Source organism: Miniopterus natalensis, chromosome 13, assembly GCF_054644295.1.
Source record: "Miniopterus natalensis isolate mMinNat1 chromosome 13, mMinNat1.hap1, whole genome shotgun sequence".
Classification (NCBI taxonomy): domain Eukaryota; kingdom Metazoa; phylum Chordata; class Mammalia; order Chiroptera; family Miniopteridae; genus Miniopterus; species Miniopterus natalensis.
This window is the reverse complement of record NC_142093.1, coordinates 16688648-16713207: the sequence shown is the minus strand read 5'-3', so window position 1 is coordinate 16713207 and position 24560 is coordinate 16688648. Positions and strand designations below refer to the sequence as shown.

The 24560-nt window shown below is 44.9% G+C and overlaps 1 protein-coding gene across 2 annotated transcripts in view; it reads right to left on the bottom strand.

Annotated features, from left to right (window-relative positions):
• CRIM1 (cysteine rich transmembrane BMP regulator 1) overlaps nt 1-24560 on the bottom strand; it is a 165753-nt gene that overhangs the window by 24424 nt on the left and 116769 nt on the right. For both annotated transcript variants that reach the window (XM_087823471.1, XM_087823470.1), the window contains exons 8-11: nt 13577-13705; nt 5806-5962; nt 3303-3424; nt 2068-2277 (exon numbers count right to left, since the gene is read on the bottom strand). In XM_087823471.1, the coding sequence (XP_087679597.1) occupies nt 2068-2277; nt 3303-3424; nt 5806-5962; nt 13577-13705 (618 nt within the window). The remainder of the gene's footprint in view (nt 1-2067; nt 2278-3302; nt 3425-5805; nt 5963-13576; nt 13706-24560) is intronic.

The window sequence follows — 24560 nt, the reverse complement described above, 5'->3', positions numbered from 1 at the left end:
GAAGAAGGCTCCCTTCCTGGGCTCATTCGATGGAACTCCCTCAGCTATGCAGATGTCCTGTGGGCCTGAGGCAGAGCTCAAGGAGAAACGGCAAGGTAGAGGGTGAGGGAGAGAGAGAGAAAAAGGCACCAAGAAACAGTATCGCTGGGTAAATCTTCCATCCGAAGGGTTTAGGAGCTGCTCACTCAGCCCAGAAAGAAAAGCCAGCTGATCCTTGAATGGAAGAAGAAAAAAAAATATCCTTTAAAGTAGGAGTCCACGAATTCAACCGTTCTGGGGTCTCTAGTCAGAAGCAGCCATGTGTGACAATCCACTAAAGTAAAGATATTTGAGAAAAATATACCTACACAGCCATATACAGGGGTGGGCAAAAGTCTGTTTACAGTTGTGAGTACACGAGTTTATTCTTGTATTATTATTTATTAATTACTGTATTATTTATTTGTATCATGTAAATAAACTTTTGCCCACCCCTGTAAACCAATGTATATGTTTTCATACATGTACTCACAGCGACATGGCAATAATCCAGGGTGTGTTCGTATTACCACTTTTCACATCTCTGTTACAGAGAAAACCAGTCCTGGCTCCACTACCTTTCAGTTCTAAAGTCAAGCACCTGTTCTCAGACTGTCTTTGCATCTGCACCAGCCTCACTCGGTCTCCGCTGAGCGTGTGGTTAGCAAAGACCCAGGAGCGGCCCACACTCTGCACACTCACACCTTTAATTAAAGCAAGGGGTCTTCACTGGGATACATTTTCCTTCCCCAAGGAGTCAGCGCAGAGTTTTGTCCCATCAAATTGCTCATTTATCTTCTGTTGCAGTGGATACTTAGTGGTTTTTCATATTTAACCAGCAAAACACGTGTAAAGCGAAATAATTTCGATCGGAGCACAACTGACTCAACCATGGGGAACACAAAACACAAAACACTGTAACCTGGTCCTTTACAGGGCAGGAGGGCTGCCTGCACGTGGATCCTTAGTTCCCGAGGTGTGCAGAATCTCAGAGCTGAATGAGATTCGGGTGCCCCCCCATGGCAGGTGCACCTGGCCAGAGTGTGCCACCTCCCCTCCCAGGTGGGTCCTGCCTTGCTGCAAAGGACAGGGCCCTGGGTTCCCGACTGCGGCCCCCGCAGAAGTGGACTTACCCACAGGGAGACACCTGAGCAGGGCTGACCAGAGGGAAAACAATCATGACTCCAAAATCAGACAAGTACTTTTCAACTTTAAAAGATCTGACATAAGAATGGGAGACTTCCCTTCTCCCTGGCCTTCCTTCCAGCTGACGTACCGTTTTATTGTTTTACTTTGGGGTAAGAGAGTTAATCTTTCTGTGTCTGCTTACCAAATGAAAAACTGCCTAAATGTATTTTTCCCTAAGTCCCAGTGGCCTGTGTAGAGGAAGATATAATGAATATAAGACAGCGTTGAGCTCTTTGGATGGAAGACACTAGATGAAGCATTATGATAATAATTACTGTTACTGACAACCATTAATTCGGACCCCCAGGAGTTATAATCTGTTCTGCTCCTCTGCTGACTTATCTTAATTACCATTACTATGATTTTAAATGTTTTGGATGTGCACTCACTCTACATTTCTCCATTTGGCAAGAATGCCACATATCCATTAATTTAAAAAAGAGCAATAGCTCCGGACATCAATAATTCTCTCCATCTCCAATATTACTTTATAAATAAGCTTTTATGGAATAAAATTAACACCAATCTTTTCCAATTAACTAAGACTTCAGCCTTAATCCATGCTCCGTAAAATGGAGAGCTGGAATTTAAGGACAAAAATCCACAATCCTTTACACAAATGGAGCTCAAAGACCAATATAATTGAGTAAAGCATTCAAAAATAAGGAGTGTTAGAGCTTTACAATTTTCTCTGGTCTTTGGATCATCATTTATAGCACCCGGCCGACTCTGGCTATTGCTGACAACAACCTTGAAGAGGTGAAATGTGTTCTGTGTTGTCCCTGCATCTCTCCCCTCAACCCCAACCCCGAGTCACAGACACGATGAGACCCTGCTGGGCAGATAGCAGCGAGCTCTTACCTGAACATGACGGGCAGCACTGTCCTGGACGGATGGTGGGGCTGCCACAGGCGGGCACCGGGCAGGTGATCAGAGCACACATCTCCCGGCCATTGTGACAGTAGCACTCCCGGCACCCATCATGCCAGCTCTCCTCATTTTTATGGTGATGGCCATCCATGGACAGACATGTGCCTGACAGGGCAGGCGAGCTGGGTGATGTGGGGACCTCTGCAGACAGAAGGGAGCCTTGGTAAATAAAGACACAAGAGGAACAGCCTGCAGTGTCCTCACAGATAATGCTACCCAGCTACCCAAAGTCACGTCTACAAAGGACAGTTCACTCAGGAAAAGAATTTAAGTTAATATGCTTGCAATGTTGAAAATAGAAAAAACCTGCAAAGCATATAGATCTCCTGTTGGTGGCATTGTAGTGACTTTTACTCCTTTCACCTAACTTCATTTTTATACAATAAACAAGCACTGATTTCACAGCAAGTGTGGCCTATGTTTAACATGCGCAGAATAATCGCTCTGGAAGTCGTCCAGTGGGGAAATCCTGGGCCCCTGGCACAATTAAAGCGGTGGCTGGATTTTTGTTTATTCTGACGTCGTAAAACACCACCACGGTGATAACAGTCCAACTCTGATGAAACACAGAACAGACTGAGGGGTCGTTCACTGCTTCACCTGCGGATCATGCTGACACCTTGGACAGTGGGGGGGCAGCTGGGCGGAGCTGGGGCGAGGGCAGGGAGGTGCGCAGCGAGATGCTCAGGCGGCTGCAGGACCACCCGGAGTGGGAGGGAGCCCCACACCAAAGAAACGGGGGTGTGTGCCTATCCACCGCAGGCTGGCAGGAGGCTAAGCTCTCATGGGAACAGTGTTGCCAGGAAGCAGCCATGCCCGCCTCCGGGGCTCTGAAAGGGGAGCTCTGCTGTCTGAACTGCACCACCCACTGCCAGGCAGAGGGAGCCACGCAGAAGGGAAAGGCGCTCGAGGCTAAAGTCCCGGGACAAGCAAAACTGAAGAGCTAAGCAGCGATTCACTCGGTCAGTGTGCTTGTCCATTATATGCTCCCTTTAAATTCCATGGTGAGTGTTTACTAAGAGGATAGGAAAAGGGGTGGTCCCACCGAGGGGGACAGTCTGTGTCAGAGCAGACAGCCATCGCCGCAACGGTTCCACTGACAAGACGCCCCTCTGTCCCTGCTGCTGTGCCCGGGCTGTTGGTGGGGGTCCCCCACTCGCACTCACCTCTGCACTTGCAGGTGACACAGCCATGGCTGTCCTTCTGGAAGCCCAAGGAGCAGTTTTTACTGCATGGGAGCTCTGGGCACTTCCTACAGCGACAGACGTCACAGCCGTGCTTATTCTTCCTGGGTAATTAAAATTTTTGCCAGAGATCAGAAAAATCCATAAGTTTGAAATGCTGCCCAGGCACTCAGACCGAGGGTCACTGAAGCGATCCTGCCATCAGGCGGGAGGACGTGGCTTTTGCTCTCGAAAGCTCCTGCGGTGGCGTGTAATTAGCTCCCCGTGGCCAGGACCGCCCCCCGCCCACGGCCACGGCCCTCCTGTGACCACGTTTCTGAGAAATTTCAGTAACATTTTAATGAGGTATCTGCTGGCACTGATAGAAGGTGGAAGGAGTTAAGGGTCCATGGAGCTGAACAAAGAGGAGGAGCCCCGAGAGGTCCCGCAGTCCCCTCGTTCCTTAGAAAAGAGCGTCAACCGCAAGGTGCTCCAGCCACGGGGTGTGACAGGCCTACGGGCAAAGGAAGGAGGTCGGGTAAACTGTTCCTCCTCTAATGAGCCAGGGCGCCTCAGTTTTGTGCTGGCTGGAAAGATGATATTAAATAAGGAAGTGTATGTTTATAAATACTATCGCGGTGGGGATTTCTCTGGACAAAAATATTCTTACCAACAATTTTTTTTTCCTTTTTCTGAAAAAGAGAAAGACACTGCCTGTTACAAAAGCAGCTCCCCCACCTTCCTTGCTTTCTGCCCACTGGCTGAGGCCTGGGTCCTCTCAGGCTCTACAGGGCTTGGACTTACTCTGTTTACCCTCAGCTTTCGCCCCAATTAGCCCTAAGTGGCAATAGTGGTGTTCAAGAAAGAAAGAAAAAATCCCTGTGTTTTCTCATCTTGGGCAAATGAAGGGGCTCTGAAAGAAGACAGCCCCGTGGGAAAACCGTGGTGTACCACTCGGTGTACCACTGCCAAGGGACAATTAAACTACGACGTGCTAGGTGAAACGGTCCGCTGTTTCCTTTCACACACTGAGAATGAAGAATTAAATTAAATGGATTATTCACGCTCATGCCACATGCTGTGTCATTTTCAAGACCTCTCAAGGCTCTGGCTGACTGCGTGGTTTTTCACTCTCACGCGCCCCTCCCTGCTGTGTACACGGGCCCACAGGAGCAGTCCCCTCCGCAGGTGACGCAGGAGCAGCCGCCTGCCCGCGTCCTGACGCCCCCACATGGTGTCCGGCCAGGACCGCTCCTCCAGAGGCTGTCCTTGAAAACCAGCTAATGCTCTGGCCGGTGCATTTGTCTACTGCCATCAACTTGGTCCTCGAGTGTGTGTAGGGACAAGAATACAAAGTGCCACCTGAAATCCTCTGCGGGATTTCTCCCCAAGAGGAAGGCTGGACCTGAGCGCAGCCTCCCTCAGAACTGTCCTCATGCTGCAGCGGGGCTGCGGCCACTGTCACGATGATGCTTCATTCTGCACGAGCAGCTAAGCTAGGAAATACCTACTCTATTCCTAGTACTGTATTCATATTTTAGGATTAAGGACAGTGATGATTAGTTTACTTGGGAAATTTTTAAGACTAGTGTTCCCAACTTACGCAATTAAAATTAGAATTAAGATTCCCCACCTCCTTGCTAAACCAGAATTTCCAAGAAGAATAAAAATGACGCCTTTAATAAGATGGGCAAGATATGATGGGTCTAAGTCCCTTATTAATAGTAGCACTATATAAATATATCAAACTGAAACAGCAGAAAGATTAAACTGGAAGGGACCCGAGGGAAGAATGATAAAGTAATATTCTGAAAGGTAATTTTTAAAGGGGCCAACTTGATATAAAGGCAGAAACGGATGCCAACGCAGACACTGGAGAACAAACATGAAATGTCTATTTCCCCGCCCTGGAATAATCTGATTTCCTGAGGACTGACGCAATCAAAAGTATTTGAAAATACAAGTCATGATCCTTATCTTCAAGAAAATTCACAAAATCTACAGCCACGTAAAGAGAAAATATATTATGAACTGCAGACAAGCACCAAGGTAAGATATGGAGGTGTGGCAGGTAAGGATGCTCAGTGTTGCAAGCGGGTTCCTGGCAGCTGATCTTCAGAAGGGAGTCAGTAAGTTAGTTATCGCAAAGCCCCCGGGGCAGCCGTGAAAGGGCCATTAGCACATTTACAACCCTGAGACCTCGGGACAGTTCCATTTCCCCCGCAGCGTCCAAGGGCTCCTGTTATGGAGAAATCACAGAATAGGCCCCAAGGGCAGTGTCGTAACAGGGCTCTGGCCCATCTTCAGAAAAGAGAGAGTAAAACTGACTCTCGGCTGTGGAGACAACCCCCTGCCCCTCCTCCGGATTCACCTGCGACGGCAGAGAGATTCTGGACTCGGTACATCACCCGTTCATTCCCAAACAGAACAGCTGACAAGCAGGCACAGCCGTCTCCCCAAGTTACAGGCGGTTAGGAACAGCGCTTCTGAACGCAGAGATACGTACAGGTATCCGAATGGACAGTACTTGTCACAGGTTACGGGTCGGCACTTCTTGGGCCGGGGCCGGCACCGACAGATCTCGCAGTTGTGGGCGTCAGTCAGGAACCCGAAGGGACAGTCCAGCGTGCAGCCTCGCTTGAGGCCGGCGCACAGCTCCTCCCCTGTGAAGACACAGGGACAGATGTCACCCCCCCTGCCATCCCACCCCGCGTGTACATGTCTCAGCTCCCCACAGCCGTGGGGATGGCGGGAATCCAGAGACGGAGCTAGTTCACGGTCATCGCAACGTAACTCCAAGCTTTGGGACGAATATACAAAATAAAGCCCGACCCTGAAAACTAGGTTTCTCACCTGTACTCTAATCGGGTGCTGGGGAGCAGGCTGATAACATGCTGACTGTGGCGCAAAAAAAAAAAACTGAGTGAAATTTCTCATGAAACTTGTTCTTCTTGGTCACCTCCAAACTACTGACTACCATTTATGGATAAAATGTGAGAATTAGAAATTTACGCCTAAAATTTCATTATATATTTTGTTTCTACCGCGTGACGGTAATAATGCATGTTCTTAAGTATTCACACACATTTACTCTTACAAGTTTTAGATGTTATCATATAATCCTGCATATTCTACATTGAAGTGTAAAGGGTTTCTTACCCTTTCTTTAAAAAGAACACCTCTTACGATACGACAGGAAGTATTTCATGAAGCTATTTTTTTTGTCTACTGCTGACAAATATCCAGGTAGTTGGATGCACTTAGCGAAATGACTAAAATATTTATGTGCCAAAGGAATATCTAGATTTATGTTTAACTATCCACTGCCTGAAATGTTCACAGTGCCCCCTTTTGGTTGGTTTTTAACTTATTAGTTTAGAAGGGGGGAAAAGGAGCAATGGTGACTGGTAGAAGAAACTACTAGAGCTATTAGCTTAACAGAAGTCTTCTAAAAAAGATTTTAAAAGGTGTGATACAGGAATTAACAGCATAATACAGAGAATAAAAAGGTTAAGGGAAAAAGCACGCTTGGTGATGGAACGAAAGCAAGTTGGGACTTGTCTAAATTAATGGCACAATTTGACAGGCAATCAAATTCTGACGGCAAAAGCATGGCGATGTTTGATTACTGCTCTGCGTGGATTAGTAGGATAGGGAGCAGAGACCATTTTTGTTGAAATAATAAATTAATCTTTATTGCATCTGGACACCCTTTGAGCAGACATATTATAAATAATGCATGCGTTACTAGGAAAAACAGAACACATTAGTCTGTTCCACACACAAATCTTCCAATCTAAAATTAAACCTCAGCTACAATTAATAGGCGAAATGAGCTCATGTTTTACATAAATATTTTAAGATAGCATCTTTCACGAGTCTTAGCTGCGATACACAAATCTTTAATTGGCTATCTTTTAAAAAGGAAAATGTGATTTATGGTATAATTTTCTACTTTGTCATTATAGTAAACCGTTCATTACATGTATTTAATACAACATCGTAGGTCTGTATTACACTGTGAAACAACTAATTAGTAATTTGCATCCTTAAAAGCCAAATTCTAAATGTCTCACTTAAAAATTTGCAATTATATAACCTGAAAGGCCATCGTTTCTCAACTCTCTCCCATTACAAAGGGCATGGACAGGAGGGAGAAGGTGTCACAGCCACACTTCTTTCCCTGACACTGAGATCAAGTTGCGAGCCCATTTTTCTAATTTGTTACAAGAATTTTTAAGTCACACCACCAAGCAGGTTATCTTGGGCAACAGATGAATTAAAAACACTCTGAGAACTTCCCAGTCAGAATCCCTGGGCATTAAATTCCTTTGAACTTTGGAGTCTGGTCACCTTTGTGCCTTTAGTTTCTTACTGCTTTAAAAAAGAAGTTTTTCCTTAGACCTTAATCTAGAATGGGCTTCACCCTTAAAGAAAACTGTTGCATCAACAAGTTTAAAAATTTTGATAAAATCTAATTTTGTCTTTAAATATCTCTTGCTTTGCAATGGGAGAGAATTTCAAGCAAAGGCTGCTATTCAAACATAAATGGGCAGTAGGCTGGAGCTGCCACCGAGGGCCAGGCGCTCCGGGGCGGCCCTGCCTGCTCACCGGCGTGCTATGGTCTGGGCCCATCTCCACTCTGCTCCCCCACAGGAGGGGGCTCTAGGATCGGGCCCTATTTTCTTTATTTACACAGGCCAGGTGCTATCAAGGTGTTCAGCATGGAGTGAGTGTTCAGCATGTACTTGCACGACGAACCAAGCAATCAATGCTCTCGTTATTGACTCCTCCACTCTCATCCACGGCCATAGTCACAGAAAAATAACAGGATCCAAACACTTACTTTAATAGTATTGAAAATTTCCAAAATACTGGCACTTGTGAAAACATCTCAAAATATCATCTTCTAGCTCAGAAACACAGAACCTTAAAGTCTGACTGTAAGGCAGTCCTAGATCCATGTATTAATTCCAGACTTTTAAAAAGAGAAATATACCTTCACGGCAAACATTTACATGAAGAAGCAAAATAAGCAGATTAGAAGCATCTTCTTTATTCACAGATGGGTGGGGGGTTGTAAGTTTGTTTAAAAAGCTTCAGTACCTCACTTGAGGCAACCACAGGAAGAATGGTGGCTTTGTGTTCATAATTTTTCAGCATTATGACTTCACTGTGATCCATAAATGCTCTCTAATCCATAGGGGGAAATTACCAGGGAGGGGAAAGTTATAAATCACAGCAAAGTACAGGGCCTGTGCACTCTGGCTGGTCAATAGCAGCTACGTAATAAAACTCTGTTTACTCGGGAGAAAAAGAGATGTTTGCTCCCAGGGTCAAGAAGTGGCCCAACTGCAGGAAGCATCATTCACACTTTATTATAAGTGAATACCTTGTAACTTGCACAGAGAACACAGCCTGACGGTGCCCCTAGAGTTCTGCTACACTTCTCTGCTACATACTTCACACTCGGTACTGGCAATTCCCATCAACCCGCTAGACCAGTAAGGAACACCAGAAAGTTCCCGAAACTATTACAGAAATGCAACGCTGTCCGTGGGCGTCCCAACTGTGGCCCTGATTAAGTGTTGGCTCAGGGTTACAAACAAATAAAATGAGGAGCCCGCCTCCCTATACTTGATGCTGCAACCTTCTATAGGTGCCTGATTCACATACACAGTCCATGAAAAACACGAAGGCTTTTTCTCCCTGCTACCATTAATTTTCTTTGTCTGCATCTGTTTCTAGAAGAAAACATTATTAGTTCCTAGACTTACAGAATGTTAAAAGTGGAGAAATTACAAATAACCCAGCCAAATCCACGTGATTTAAAGATGTAGAAAATAATGCCGAACGATGAATGGCATTTAATCCATAGAGCTGTCACGGCATGTAGTTCACATAGTAAGCTGAAGTGTGCTACGTCCGTGTGATAGCAATAAACGTTTCTGGTTAAAAAGTAATGCTATTAATAGCTTGTGCCAATGCTGGTAGGTTTTATTAGTAATCACATTTTCCTTTATTCTAAATATGTCCTCGAGAAACTGAGTCGGGTAATTTAAATTTCTCTGTGTGCACTCGATGCATTAATTTGCTTAGTGTTGTTATAAGACTGGTATCTGTTTTAGGTCCAAACAAAAGAATCCTCTGTCATGCCTTCCACGTACTCTGAAGGGCATGTTCCTACTGGGGTTTGATTTCAATCTTAAAAGTAACTGTCTATAATATGCTTGATTATGCTGCAATATCATTATAACCTATTAGCATATTATCAATATTACCAATGGTAGTCAAGACAACCATTTCAATCTTGTTCATATCCCTAGTGCTTGGCATATAGCAGGCACTCAAATAATGCTAGATAATGGAAGAAAAAAAAATGAATGTGTAAACAACAAACCAACAGACAGGACAGAAATATTTATTCGGTGCTTGCCTAACTCTAGGAAATCTTGATGCCAGCAGCCTATATAGACAAGGCATAGTCCCTTACAGAAAACAACAGAGGTATCAATGGTTAGGACCACTGCCTGTGAAACAGGCTTCTGGTGGGATGCAGAAAAATAACATATGGGATTGAAATTTAGATAAAATAAGTACTTATCAGGTAGCTGCAATGGGAAGAACAACACACTTATGCCATCCTTCCCTATAAGAAACTTCCTTTTTTCCCTAAAGATGGGTAAAAGAGAACGAGAATATTTGAGGGTTAAAAAGGAAAGGTGAAGGGAAGCTGTCTGTGTGATGCCCTCAGAGGACAGGAAGAAGCGAAGGCCGGCTGGTGTTGAACGAAGGAGGGGGGAGCTGGGGGATCTCCACGTCCACTCGCTCGGGCTGACTCAGAAATGGATGTTATACAACAGCTATCGTGGAGAGTAAACAATTACCTACGTCGGTGAGTAACGCGAGCACTGCATGCACTCATTTACTTAGTCCTCAAAATTACCCATTAGTTAGATATTATTATTGCCCTTTACAGATACAGAGGACGCAGAGGCCTGGAGAAGCAAAGCCACTTGCTGTGACCACCCAGAGGCAGGCAGGTCTCATGCCAGAGCCTGGGGGAGAGCTGGGTACACAACCAAGAGAATCTGACAACCAAGGATCTGGCAGTTAGGTTTAATCTGACTCACCTCCAAAGGTGTGGCTTTCAAACATGTCCAAAGATCAGGGCTGCTGCTGGGAGGGGGGAGCAGAAGGCTCTACGACTAGACTTCCGATGCTCAGGTCAAACTGACAAATTCCACTTGGTGTTTAATTCCGTTTTTAGGGATACAGTGGCAGTGAGTGAGATGGCAAAAGACTAGCCCAGGTTGAGAATCTCCGGGTGAGGAAATGGCTACATGGCCAGAATGGCGAGTCCTCAGGGGGGATTTCAGACAAGAAAGATGTCCAATGGCAGCCCTGGTCCTGGGGATCCCTGCTCATTCACAGACCAACATCTGCTGAGTGCTGAGTGCCGAGCGTGGGCCTGGGAGACGGGCCAGTTACTGCCCTACTCTGGCGTCAACAAGGTCCTGGACCCCCTACAGGGCCAAAGCGTCCTATTAATAGAATGCACTTTTGTAAGTTATAGTATTTGGCTTGAAATGCTACTTTATTAGTGTGTTGGATACAGATTTTTTTGCCTAGGGCATGCCTTTCATTTATTCGTTGCTATGGCATCAACATCTACGACAGTACCTGGAACTCAGCAGGTGCTTGTCTAGACCAGCAAAGGAAGAAAGAAGGGAGGAGGGAGGGAAGGAAGACTAGACAGCTCTACAAACAGGTAAAATCTGCAAAGAATGAATGGCTAATAAAAATTTACCTGTAAAAAAAAATTGACAAAATTCAACAGTCTCCCGTACATCTTTCTTTCTACGTGTTAAAGAAATGGAGGTGCAGTCGGGTAGTATCCACAGATATTCCCTCTATAAAGCCAGAATGTGGCACTAACCCAAAGGCTGGCGAGCAGAATTCTCCCAATAGCCTCAATCTGCAAAAAGCCGGTAACATGTTTTTGACTGGCTTTGATGACAACTGAGGGAAACTGTTCCTTTGGACTCAACTACAAAGGGCTCATTGTGGAGTGGCAGGGGTCTTACGTCAACACGACTGTGGGGACAAACAGTTCCTCACAGCAAAGCCCAGATGAAGGTGGTAGGTGGGGTGAGATTAAGCACAATGACTCGAAAAGTTCAGAAAAAAACGTAGGTGCCCTCCCAGGATCAGAAAGGATGTGTCCTCAAGAGCGATAAGAAGGATTAAAATATAAAGGCTTCAGGATACAATCACTAATTATCTTGCTGTCAAAAACCAAAGCTGGCCATTTAAGTAAACAAACGCGTCTGCCAAGGCGGCTCCCTGATGAATCGGGCTTCCAATCAGAGCCGTGACGGGCAGAGAGGTGGTGACCGGGCTGTCTCCTCGGGACAGCAGCGGCCGCAGGAGGGCAGGACGCCCCGATGGCTGGAGGCTGATAGGAAACTTAAAGGTGGCAACACCCACAGTCACAACAAGAGTTTTATAAACCATTTTAGCACCAACTTCCTCAGGCTGATAGTGTGATGACACATGTAACTAAGAAAACCGAAGTACTCAGCTCCTATTTTGTATCTGAATATCAAAATACTCTTACAACAGAAAGCATCAAACGATAAAGGTGCAGAGGAACAGAAAGCCCAGGATGCCGGGTCAACCAGAAGGTGAGCACCTGTCTGCACCGAGAGAGTCCAGACTCTGAGCCCGGGATAATTACACCCGAGGCTCACGGGAACCTTATTTTAGAAGCACTGTCTATGTTTAGAGAGATCGAGTGAGTGGAGAGAGGCTTCAGAAAACAAAAGGAGCCAAAGGTCAGTTAAAAAAAGACAAAGGTTCTAAAACTGCAGAAACTAAGCTAGACATTCACAATGGAAAACTCTGCAGCAAGAACTGTTAAATGTGAGGTTTATGACATTTAGGAAAGAAAGCCGTGTCCACCAGGAGCCAGCCGGCGTAGGATCGTGAAGAGCAAGACGGGCCCCCACTAACTCCATTTTATGGTTAAAATGGGGTTCCCAGCAAAGGGACGCTTCAAATCCCACGGTTCTGATTTCAGGTAAGATCCAGGTCACCTGTTTCGAGACTTCGGTGTGGAGATGGAGGTGGCATGCTGTTAGCTGACCGATCCCATAGCAACAGTGAGAATTAGGGTCCTTTGTCGTCTGGCAGGAAGGTGATCAGAGCTCCAGGAATCTGTCCTTTGTCCTGTACAACTTAATTTTGGTTCAACGTTTTGAATGAGGACATGGAAGCTGCGCTTATTTAATACTAGCTGGAGCCAGAGGTAAGGTGTTAGAGCACATTAACGAGATTAAAAAATATCCCAACTAGCTGGGAAACCGTTTGAAACTCTCAGGATAATTTCTTGTTAAATGTGGTGCTATATTTATGTCATTTAAAAAAAAAATCAAATGCCTAACAGCAGCTGATGTAAAAAAAATGCACCTAGTGGTTCTAGCTGCTTACAAACTCAGCATGAGCAACAGGGCTAATTCGAAGAGCTAAGTTAGGCCGCCTGCTAGGACTGCACTGATCAGACCAGATTCTGGAGTATCTGTCTGTTTCTGGGCCACACATTTACACAAGGATAAGGACCTACTCTAAGTGTGTCAACGATGGAAAGGACCAAAAAAGGTCTAGAAACTGCATCACCTGGGGAATGAATGGCTCAGGGAACTGAAGGTATTTATTTTGGTAGAATTAGGGGAATTCAAAATCGTTTTAAATGTGAAGGGAGGTCAGCGTGTGTGTGGAAGAAATGTAATAGACTCTATCAAGTTTCAGAGGTCGTGGCTCGAGGACACGACTGGCATCCACATGGAGGGGAGCTGGGGTCAACACAGTGAAGCACAGTCTCAGGATTATGACTGCCATCCACGGAATGTGACACCCTCTGTGTGGGTGACCTCCCTGTCAACTGGGTGACCCCAGCAAGGTTATGTTAGAGACAGAGCCCAAGGGGTGGTTAGAAAGACATACTTAGAGCTCTGAGGGCTGTACCCAGGATGCAGCTGGGCATCGAGGAGCATCTGACGACAGAAATAAAGACGAAAACCAGAATAAAGCAGCAGCCACCCCCCCCACCCCCCCCCGGAAATGACTGTGTATTTGTGTTTAGCACCAACTTTCCCTTCTTTCAGGTTGCTAAGAGAATGTCATGAACAGGAATGCAAAGGACAGTCAATCACATAATAGGCCTCGACAATACCACACGAGGCTCGGAAAAAACCACCTGTCTTCTGCGTACTTACTGCTTTTGCACTGACAAGTTCGACAGCCACTGTGGTCAAGCTTGAAACCGTAAATACAGTCCTTCTCGGTCAGGCTGCAGTTGGCTAGCTCCCCGCACGCCGGCGGATCGATTGTGATGTAGGTGGGCTCTATTCATGAAAAGAGAGGAGAAAAGTCAGGGAAACATATGATTATCTCTCAGTTGCTATTCAGTCTTTGAAATTCCACGCTGCAGCAAGTTACAAAAGACTAATCAATTTTCGTCAAATCCTGAACTTTCAGACTTTCATAATGTCTTTTTTTTTTTAAATTGAATTTACTGAGGTAACATTGGTTCACAAAACCAAACAGGTTTGAAGTGTACAACTCAGTAAAACATCACAATGCCTTTAACCCCTGAAAAAAACCTTTTTATTTAGATTTCTGATAATCCAAAAGCTCTACTTCTTTACGTCTGAGCGACTTGCGCTTTCCACACACTATGGAAAGCAGACAAGAGAGGCCAAGGTGAACTCCGCTTAAATTGTTAACTGTTCCTCTATTTCTTCCTGATGTTTTCTGAGTTTACTGTTTATAATAATCAGACACCCTCCCAATTATCAATCATCTCTCCATTTTGTAACATTTCTGAAATGTCAGCATTTTTTTTTTCAGGTTAATAAACCAGAGATGTTTCTGAGACTAGTTTGAAACATGTAGATTTCTTTCATCTTTTATGTATCAGTCCTTCAACTATTACAGATGGGACAATGGGTAACAGACTGAAGCTTATACTCAGGGCCCAGGGCTTACGGGCGTGGCAGGGTGAGACGCAGGCGTTTGGGAAGGAGAGTGAGCAGCCACCTGGGAAGAGATGCACAGGAAAAACCAAGGCCGGGTGACGCTTCACCTTCCCTACCACGCCAGTAATAAAGAATTGTTCTGGGCAATAAGAATAAAGTGTATTATGCGTCTATAATAATGTTTGCAGCGCTCTTCATGAATGCCTTCAAGCTTCATCACACTCCAATGAGAAGGGTGCCGTCATTAGCCCCATTTCACAGATGAGAAAACCTGGTGCACTGATTTGTCCAAGGTCACAGAGTGAGTAAGTGGTGGATCCAAGAATCAAACCCAGGCATTCTGGCCCCAAGGTCACCCTCTGAGCTTCTGTGCAATACACAGTTCATTGCAATGGTTCCCGTTTCGCATTGAGAGGGACAGTTTATGTAATGCCAGATGGTGGTTAGAGTGTTGTCAAAGGGAACAGAGACACTGACATATTTATGTAGCCTCTGTTCAACCCAAAGATACTATGAACGTCTTCAGTGTAAGCTGGCTCTCACAATATTTTGTGAAGAGCTAAGTACAGAATGTCTCTACCTATGCTTTCACAAGTGGAAAATACGAAGTGCAAGGAGGGTAACTGGCTTATCTAAGTTTACATAGCAACCCAGTAGCAGGCTGGGCACAGAACAGAACAAGAGGTTCCTGACCTCCCGCCCGACACGCTATCCATTAGTCCACACTGTCTTCTCAAGTTTCATCTCCGGTTACCATGGAAGAGAGTCCAAAATAAGTGTTTCAGCTGCCACTGCTAAGATCCAGAATTCTACATTTTCATCCACCGTCTAAAAGGGGCCAGTGGCCCGGCTGGGCGTGGCTCAGCGGTTGAGCGTCGACCTAGGATCCAGGCGATCAGGGTTCGATACCCGGTCAGGGCACATGCCCGGGTTGCAAGCTTGATCAATGACTCTCTTATCATTGATGTTTCTCTCTCTCCCCCCGTCCTTTCCTCTCTCTGAAATCAATAAAGATATATTTAAAAAATAAATAAATAAATAAAATAAAAAAATAAAAGGGGCCAGTAATTCAACAGGTAGGAGGCAACCGTAACTTTCTAAAGGGATGCTTTGCTCAGCACCCTCCCCGTGGAAATGCGATTGAAGAGTATGGCACATGCTCTATTTTTATTACAGCGCATTTTGCAGAACATCTCCCTGACATTTTTATATAAACTTTCCATTGCTGTCAAGTTTCTAATTTCCTTCCACGACTAAAGCATGCTTTCTGACAGATAGCTGTAAACACCAAAACGCAGCTTAAGTTTCGGCAAGGTTTAAGACAACAGCGGACTAAACACAGTAATGCTGCTTCCCCACGACGTTCTCTTAAAAATGACCATAAACGCATTTGGCTTTGAAACCTGTGTAGTTTTTTCTTTTATCACTGTGCTTACTATTAGCCACCCCCAATAATGATGCTGCTTCAGCCTTTCCCACAAGACTGCCAGTGTTTAGTCTAAATTATCATAACCACAAACACAAGAGCGAGCAGAGGGCCCGCACGCTTAAGGAAACCACGCCCGTGACCCACCGAGGAGGGAGTCGGGGCCGCTCGGCAGGGTGCTCGGCCGCCGCGGCGATTTCACTCGCGCACCACCCGCCCGCTCAGTCGGGGCGCCCACCTCTTCTCCCTTAGGGTGTCAAATGAAAATGAAACAGCCAACACAATAGCCGGCTGGTGTGAATGAATCAAAAGTATACCTATTTTTTTGTTAGATCAGCAAAAACCATACTTTTTGGTGTGCTGCAGAACTTCAGTAATGTCTGTGTGCCGGGAGACCGAGAGGCGGAAAGTCGCTGCTCCGGAGAGTTACGGGGCGAGGACAAGGGCTGGGTCTGCCCGCCCAGCGCCTGAGCAAGCGGCTCATCCACACAGACCAAAGCCTCGTATTCGTCACTGGCATTTAGGTTTATATTCTGGCCTTCAGAAAATGTATTATGGAGAAATACGTATCTGGGCAGATGACACTGACACTGAAAATTCGTAATAATCACAGGGTGGTATGGAATTTTACTTTCAGCGAATTTCAGGGATTTAAGAGAATTCAAAGTGATGTATACGCTATTGTGGGCACATACTACGATTATTGGATGGGATCAGGGTTGTGATCTGTGGCTAGAAAGAAAAAGGAAAAATTGGTTGCTTGAGGATCAGAACCTCGACACTGATGCGGACAGTCCCACGTTTTATCCACACAGCTACGCCAGCCAGGTACACAGGCCCAGACGCCCGGCAAGCACACAGTTCTCCAGAGAGGAAATCATTCGGTGTTTCCCTACAACGTTCAGGATAACACCTCTTGCTCAGTTTAACAAGTGAAAAAGAAATACACAGAAGGGCTGTTTAGTAGATGCTGGTCCTACAATGCTGTTTTAGGTAAAGCAAGTCCTACTGGATGCCCTCTGGGCCTCAGATGATGTGGCAGAACGCAAGAAGCAAAATATCATTCAGGGCCTCTAAAATTAGTATTTCCCCATTCACTTATGGTGCGTGCACATTAGATGAAAGAAATTGGGAAGTATATGCATTTCAAATTATGACTCCCTCAATATTTAATATTAAAAGAAAGAAAACTCAACAAAACTCAAAACTCAACATTTACTCATGAAAATTGTCAATTTGCCTTGGAACTATTCAGTGTCCCCTCAACAGATTAGGCCAAACACAACAACACTCATTGTGACATTAAATCTAGACAGAACTCTAAATTAAAAAACAAACCACACGTTAACACTAGTTATTATATTTAACAAGTAAGTATTGCTTTCCTTTTCAAATACAAACTGGAGTGAATGTTAAAAGCCTCTGGAGGGTGATGACACACATGCTAGGTTACCTACTGCTGCTGTCCTGTGTCACTGGACTGAGCTGTTGGTGTGTAACAGGCATGGATCCAGGCAAGTGGCTGTCTCCTAGCATTATGTCTGAAGTCATAAATTACATTCTACTTCCTTTCATCATTCTCGCAACATTTAAGTGCTCAGTTTCCTACTGTGTTAGGCCATGTCTATATTAGATTCCAGTAAGAATAATATTATGACAGAAATATGCAACTATATATACATCACCTAGCAAAAATCTGGTATATCATAAAGACATCTGAGTTTGTTTTCAGTCCAAAATATTACCATGTAACTTCAGAAATGGTCCTCTTACTAAAAGTGGGGCAATTTTTTGAGAAAGTGCGATGAAACTAGTGAAATTCAATTTCTTATTCCAAACAATGAACTCCAATGTGAGACACATCTGATACTATCCTGAGTTAGAGCATTTAAAATCAACACTCCATTTACAGTCCTTAAGAGAACAAAATTCTGGGAGGAAACCTATTATTACATTCAACAGCATGAACACATACTGGTTCTTTATTTTATATTTATTTAAGAATTTAGGGAAGAATATTTCTTTCCTATCCCAGGAAGCACAACAAGCCCCCATCAGTAAAAACATATCCAGGAAAACACATTTTTCAAGATTTAGAGTGTGTCAGGTGTGAAGTTTCTAGACCACCACCAATATTTAATATTGATGCTCAAGCATTTCCTAGAAGCGATTTTATCTCCTCAACGGGGATATTAAGGCATGGTGATCACAATTAATTTGGTCAAGAGAATGAAGTTAAAAACCATTATTCTTACTCCAAGGCCACAGCACCAGACTGTAAAATGTATACTTGATTATTTAGGAGGTAAAAATGTGTTAACAAAATATAAATAAGCTTTCTACCTTTTTGTTTCTTATTTTACTTTATGGAAAATTCTCCAAAAAGGAGAAAGGGAAGTAATAAGTTAAAACTCAAGTTCATCCTTTCAAGATACTGACTTAAAGTTTTAATATCAGTCCTACTGTCACATTGGACAGTCTAACAATGTTGGGACAACAGAGCAAAAAAATATATTTTGACACTCAGCTATTTAAAAATGTGTGATACTTATGTTAACAAATATCTAAGTTTCAGATATTTATATAATCAGTTTTTTTATATTTCAGGTAGATGCAGCTTAGATAAAAAAGTTACCAGATGCTTTTACCATGGTGTTCATACGCACTCCTCCGCACTCCTCCGCTGAACTTCTGGTTTTGAATTAAAGCACACAAGGCTCCTCTCATGACCCCGATCATTAACTGCTGGTTATCTCCTGAGAATAATACCAATTATCTCCTGAGAATAACACCGGTTATCTCGGCGGGACTGCGTGAAGCACTCTTTCTGATTAGCAGCCCTGTGGAGCTGAGAGCCCCTGAGCAGCTCTTGAGCAGGATGGGTGACTGTGGGGAGCGCACTGTGGAAGGCGCCCCTCGGGGGCACCCCTGGGTCCGCCTGCAGGGCTGTGAGGGGGGCGAGGGGCTCTGGGCCAGATTCCAGGGCCTCGAGGACGCCGGTTCCCGCACTGGGGCCTGGCCGCGGAGCGGCTGTGCAGCAGCGGCCTGGATTCCTACGGGCCCGCACATACTCACCAAGAGAAGCGTTTCTGGAAAAACCTTACAGAAGGCAAATTTCTAGAAAAAGTAGTTCAGGCAGATACACTCTTCCATTTCATTTCTTTTCAAGTGAAAAAAGTTTCAAGCAGAAAGGGAATAAATGAGGCGCACGCCTGCCTGTCTGACTCGCCTTCCCACCTCTCCTGGGCTTTAGTATCGGCCGGCACCCTGCACACAGCCCTTGCCTGTAAACTCACCAGGCTGCTTGCCTGACTGTCGGAGACTAAGATGAGCAATTATGTTCCTTTCAGACCTGGCTCAGGCACTCTCTTCCTGAAGATTTTGGGGGGGTTCGGGGTAGGGAGTGGGGGCTGGGCTTGGTTAAGCCACGTGAACGTCTCACGAGTGGGAGAATTGCGAAGCTTCACTCACTCTGTACGGCCGAGTGTATCCGGCCTCCCCAGCCCACCGGTTACCAGTAGCCACCCAGGGCAACACTGGAGGGCAAGTTGTCGAGACAGAACAAAGGAGACAGCTTATCTCTTTTATGTCTTCATATGTCACTCTGCTACCACAGATGCTTTTCAAATGTGACCATAACTATCCAGATAACCCTTCGAATAAATCACCCCAACGTCAACACAATCGCAGCCTGGGGAGACAAATACTGTGAAGACAAAATTTTCCCAAATGAAGCTGGAGGAAAATCTCTATTAAAGTAGACAATAAGGAAAAAAAAAAAAAAGTTAAGACACAAAAATTCCCTAACCGGGAAATGGGAATTTCCACGGCATATGAATGTGTGTTTAAGAAAGTCTCATTAAGTCATGGAAAAAGATCCACAGTTGGAGTTTTCAAATTCTTTCAGGCACTACACATTTAGTTACCCTTTTCCCCTTTGTAAATATTTCTCATAACAACACCTACGTCCTTGCAATTTCTAAAGTACTTATCTCAGAGCAGTTTCTTTATTTTAAAATGAATGGTGTGAACATGTTCCCGAGATCTGTATTATTTTACGGTCGGATAGAGGAGCAATCTCGTATTTACTTTAGCCCTATTTATGAACTCTGTGTGCTTTTTCCAAGGACTCTTGGAGGTTGGAGACACTTTCCTTCCTTTACCAATCTCATGTTTAATAGGAAAAGACAGTAGTAGTATGATTCTGAGATTACTATTAAAAGGCCACAAAAAACAAATTAAAGAAAGTTTTTTTTATAGAGAGTGGGATATCTTTTTCCAGGAATTCAGCTTAAGAAGAGTTCACAAAATAATTGGGTTCCAAGAATAATCTGTACCTTTTATATTTGTCTTATGTTTTACATATTTTTGTTCATTTTTACAGGGACTATCTCTTGGTAACCCTTAACTGGAAAAAATGTGCCATACTTATAAGTATGTGTGTGTACATATATTTTAACAGCTATATTCAACTTGGGGGGGGGGTCAGATAGTCAGAATTTGATATCTTAACCCAACACCCTGAGAAATGGCGGAGGGCCAGGGAACAAGGGTCCTCGCATTAGGGACCATGGCTTATTCATATTTTGCACCACCAGCACCTAGCACAGTACTTGGCCCATAGTAATGTTTAAAGAATGAACGAAAAGAAATAAAAGACACCTGTGCACCTACCTGAAGTTAGGGCATGTTTTCTGATGCAGAAGGGCCCCTGCTCAATAGTGTCCCTAACAGACTGAATCTCTAATTTCCTAACGTGGAGGACTGGATAGTACGTTCCTTAGGACCCTCCCACTGCGAAGGCCCTTGCAATAAATGAGATCCACTGATGCCGCACGCTAGACCAGCAGGCTGCTGTGAACCTGATACACTGATAATGGAAACTGAGTGAGATATCCCCAGACCCAGGGAGACCAAACTGAGACACTCAGCTGCCTAACATGGGTTAAACCATGATCTCTAACTTCGGAAGGCACAAAAGTACACAAAGCATCGTAGGTCTCCCTTCAAAATTCTTAACATGAAATCTGACCCGCCCTCCCCCAGATTTCTATTACCTGGAGAATTCACTTCTGTGACTACCTCATTCCTTTACGGTACCAATTAAATAAAGTGTTATTAAAATGGTTCGGAAAATAGCTGGGCACTCACTCAGTTCACCTACCTATCTTGCACTAGATGCAGGATGAGCACTTTTGCCGACTGATCAGCAAACTTACCTCATGATGAAGCGAAGACTGGCAGGAGGGGGAAGAGGGAAGGTTTGGGACCAGAATGAACAAGTGTTGGTGACAGTGGCTCAGTGCCTGGCACACTGGGGGGGGGGGGTTAAGTAGCCCATTCGTTTTACTCACTAGGGATGTGAGTGCTACTGGTCAGGGCCCAGGGGCCAGATGTGACCGCACAGCTGGGAGGAAGGCAAGCGTGAGGACAGAGACGTCTGGGTGCAGCATCCCCTACGTGGGGCAAATAGAACTGGATAAGGGGAAGCAGGCTTTCCCAGAGGTCAAACAGCAAGGTCAAAATTCCAGGCAGATGCTCAGGAAAAGAACCTGGTCAAACGGGAGGCCACGAAAGTTCAAATAACAGCAACTGGGTCTCAGCAATGAGAATGGAGCCAGCAGCAGGAACGGCTTTCGATTGTGAGCCAGGATGATCAGGTGCTTTCATACTCATGGTCTTGTTTTTCTACTCTCCCCGCTCTCACAATGGGGGTCTACAGAGGTGTCAGAAGATCTAGCCTGAATCCCTGCCCCTGTTCTCTCACTGTCTTACATGAGATGCTAAACCTCTCTGCGCAGCTATGAAATGAGAATACCCTTTATTACCACCTCACAACACCACTGTCAGTAAGGCTCACTGTGATCGTAAAGAGGGGACTAGTCTATAAACTCTAAGGGTTACAGGAATATTACTTGTTGCTATAGTTATTGTTCCAACGACTATCCTGCTTGCTCGGAGCTAGAATAGGTCTCAGATGATGTCCGAGTGAGTGAATTATGTGCCCTTTCGCAGGCCCCAAATGTTCCGCTGATAAATGCTATGACAACTGGCTTGGCATTCTGGACCCTGTCCTTTGCAGCTAAGCATCCTTTTCTACCTCTACGGACAACATGGAAAGCCTCCGGGACGTGGGTGTGCCCACGAGAGGTCCTTTCACATGGTCTGGTAAGCTTCGGAACACATTAGTGACCAGCCACTGGCGCCTTTCACATCTGCCGAGTGGCAGTCTGAGTCCATTGTTTCGCATTTCGACTGTGTCCATGTGTCTGGAAGAGGAGAAATCTCCGAGTAATCAGCTTGCCCGGCGTGAGCAGGAACAATGGTTCTGTGTGCCCGGCTGGCCCCGGCCTTCCTCTCATGACGGGGCCTTGCTGGGACTTCCGGGCTGAGGGCAAACTCATCAAAGTGTCACTTAAACAACTGTGGTGGCTTTTAGTAGCTCTGCCATTCTCAAGGTGAAAGATGACACAGAAGACCCAGCTCACCTCTAAAAGCTGCCTTTGATCAGCAAATCTTAGTTTCAGAGCCTCAGTGATCTAAAACTTATGTCAACAGGAATAGTTCACCCAGTACTTTCTTAACATCGGGAGTGTTTCACTCAGATAATAACGTTCTCAGCGTCTGCCACAGGACTGGGGGGCACCTCCATTGAACTCATCTGGCCTCCAGTCTCCTTGGAACCTTTTAAACACTTGGTTCCCAGAAAGCACGAGAGAGTCACGGTCTTGAAAAGATCTGAGCTTGCTGATCCTTCTCAATACCCAAAGGCCTGGGCCATCCCAAACTGACGGCATGTTATCGCTGAACATTTTTTTAGCTTCACTAATAAAACAGAGACTCCCTGAATTGTTTTAAAAAGTGAGCTGATATGTAGAGCAATTAAGGTGAAAAAGACGACCATCTCTTGTCTTCCTACTGATGCCCAACCTCAGGGTGGCAGGACCACAGGGTGAGATACAGGCATAGAATATACCCTGCTTATTCCAAAGCAGATCCGAGGCAGCCTCAGATTATATCACATGTGTATACATGTTTAAAGGGAGGAAATGAAGACCAAGGTAAATGTCAAGCAGGAAAGAGTGCGCTGCAGCCAGGGGTGAGGTCATACAGGGTGCATGCGGGGAGGTCCCACCTGGATGGGCAAGCGGCTTACAGAATCGACTGTTAGTTTGCTCCAGCGGTCACGGCAAAAATCACACCCCGAACGTGACGTGACTCCCAGGGTCCCCAAGCACCAGCACTTGTTGGCCTGAAGATTTTCTTGGGGATTCTTAGTCCTGATTCATGATGGTGCATCAAAATAAGAGCTGGAGCCCTGAACTGAATCTTGATTTTTAACTAATGGCTACCATTAAATTCTGTAGTCTCCAATGGTCTGGACACTGGAACTGGGCTCTGTTTCAAAAAGCTATGGCAAATCAAGCTACTTACTCTCTCAGATGTGAAAGCAAAATCCACCTGATGTATAATTAGGTATTTTGTAGATATAAATGGTAAGTAAACATTTGGTCGAACTGCTAATTCAGCTCAAGCTCGAAATTGTGTAAAACTGAATGCATCGCTGTTCCCTCGTGTTTCTGACAAATTTCAAAGAAGTGCTAAATGTTCACTGTCACTCATCCCATGTACAATTTAGAACAAGTGATGGTAAAACCCGTGGAAAAAGATGGCACTGCTGAGTCTCCTAGAACGAATTTCCCCATCTGCACGCTGGCAGATGCAGTGAGCACTTGGGAATCTCAAACTGGGAGGCTGGCACGGGGGGAGACCCTGCTCCCTGCCACCTCTGCAGCCACCTGTGGCGGGTGATCGTAAACGCGTGGCGAGAGACAGCCTACTGAACACTTTCCTTCCTTCCATCTGTGCTGTTACTTTATAACAACATCGTGCAGACATTTTATACACCTGTGTGACACCTATCTTCAACCATCAGATACACACAGCACAAAAAATACTTCTGAGGCCTTTAGAAACACCTTCCTATCGCTAACGATAACCCTCATTATTAAATAGCATGACATCACTTTGTTCTTATAAGATAAATTTAAGGCTATAAAATGAAACAGTTTAAAATGGTATAATCTGGCCCGGCCAGACGTGGCTCAGTGGCTGAGCATCAACCTATGATTCAGGAGATTGAGGTTCGATTCTCGGTCAGGACACATGCCCCGTCGTGGGCTCGATCCCCGGTGGGGGGGTGTGCAGGAGGCAGCCGATCAATGATTTTCATCATTGATGTTTCTCTCTCTCCATTCCTCTCTCTGAAATCACTAAAGATATATTTAAAAAAATAAAACGAAATGGTATAATCAGAAGTAGAGTTAGATAGCTAAAATATTAGAAATTAATTATACGGGAATCACCACCTCTTTTTCTTTTAGTTATTCCCATAGGGAAATTATTTTAGTCTTATTTGAAAATACATTTGAAAGGAGCACCTGCAATTTCACAAAAATGTTGTAATATAATATATGGCCATTTAAATACACGCCTCGAGCCCCTAGAGGTCATCAACATACTATGCAGTCAGTGAACTGATTTCTTAAAAAATAAACACACCATAAGTTATACTTACAAATAAGTGTTATTGCGGAAAGCACTCACTCTGGGAGGCCATCTGCTTGGGCTACAATGCTGTTCATGTTAATATTCTACCTGAAACTCCAGAGTTGCTCTCAGAGCAAATTACTGTGTCACGGAAGACAAAGTGCCTTTATTTTACTGTCACTTTTTGCTTCCTCTGAACAATTTAACCCAGCTAGATCACTCACCTTTTCCACCAGGCTTGGATGA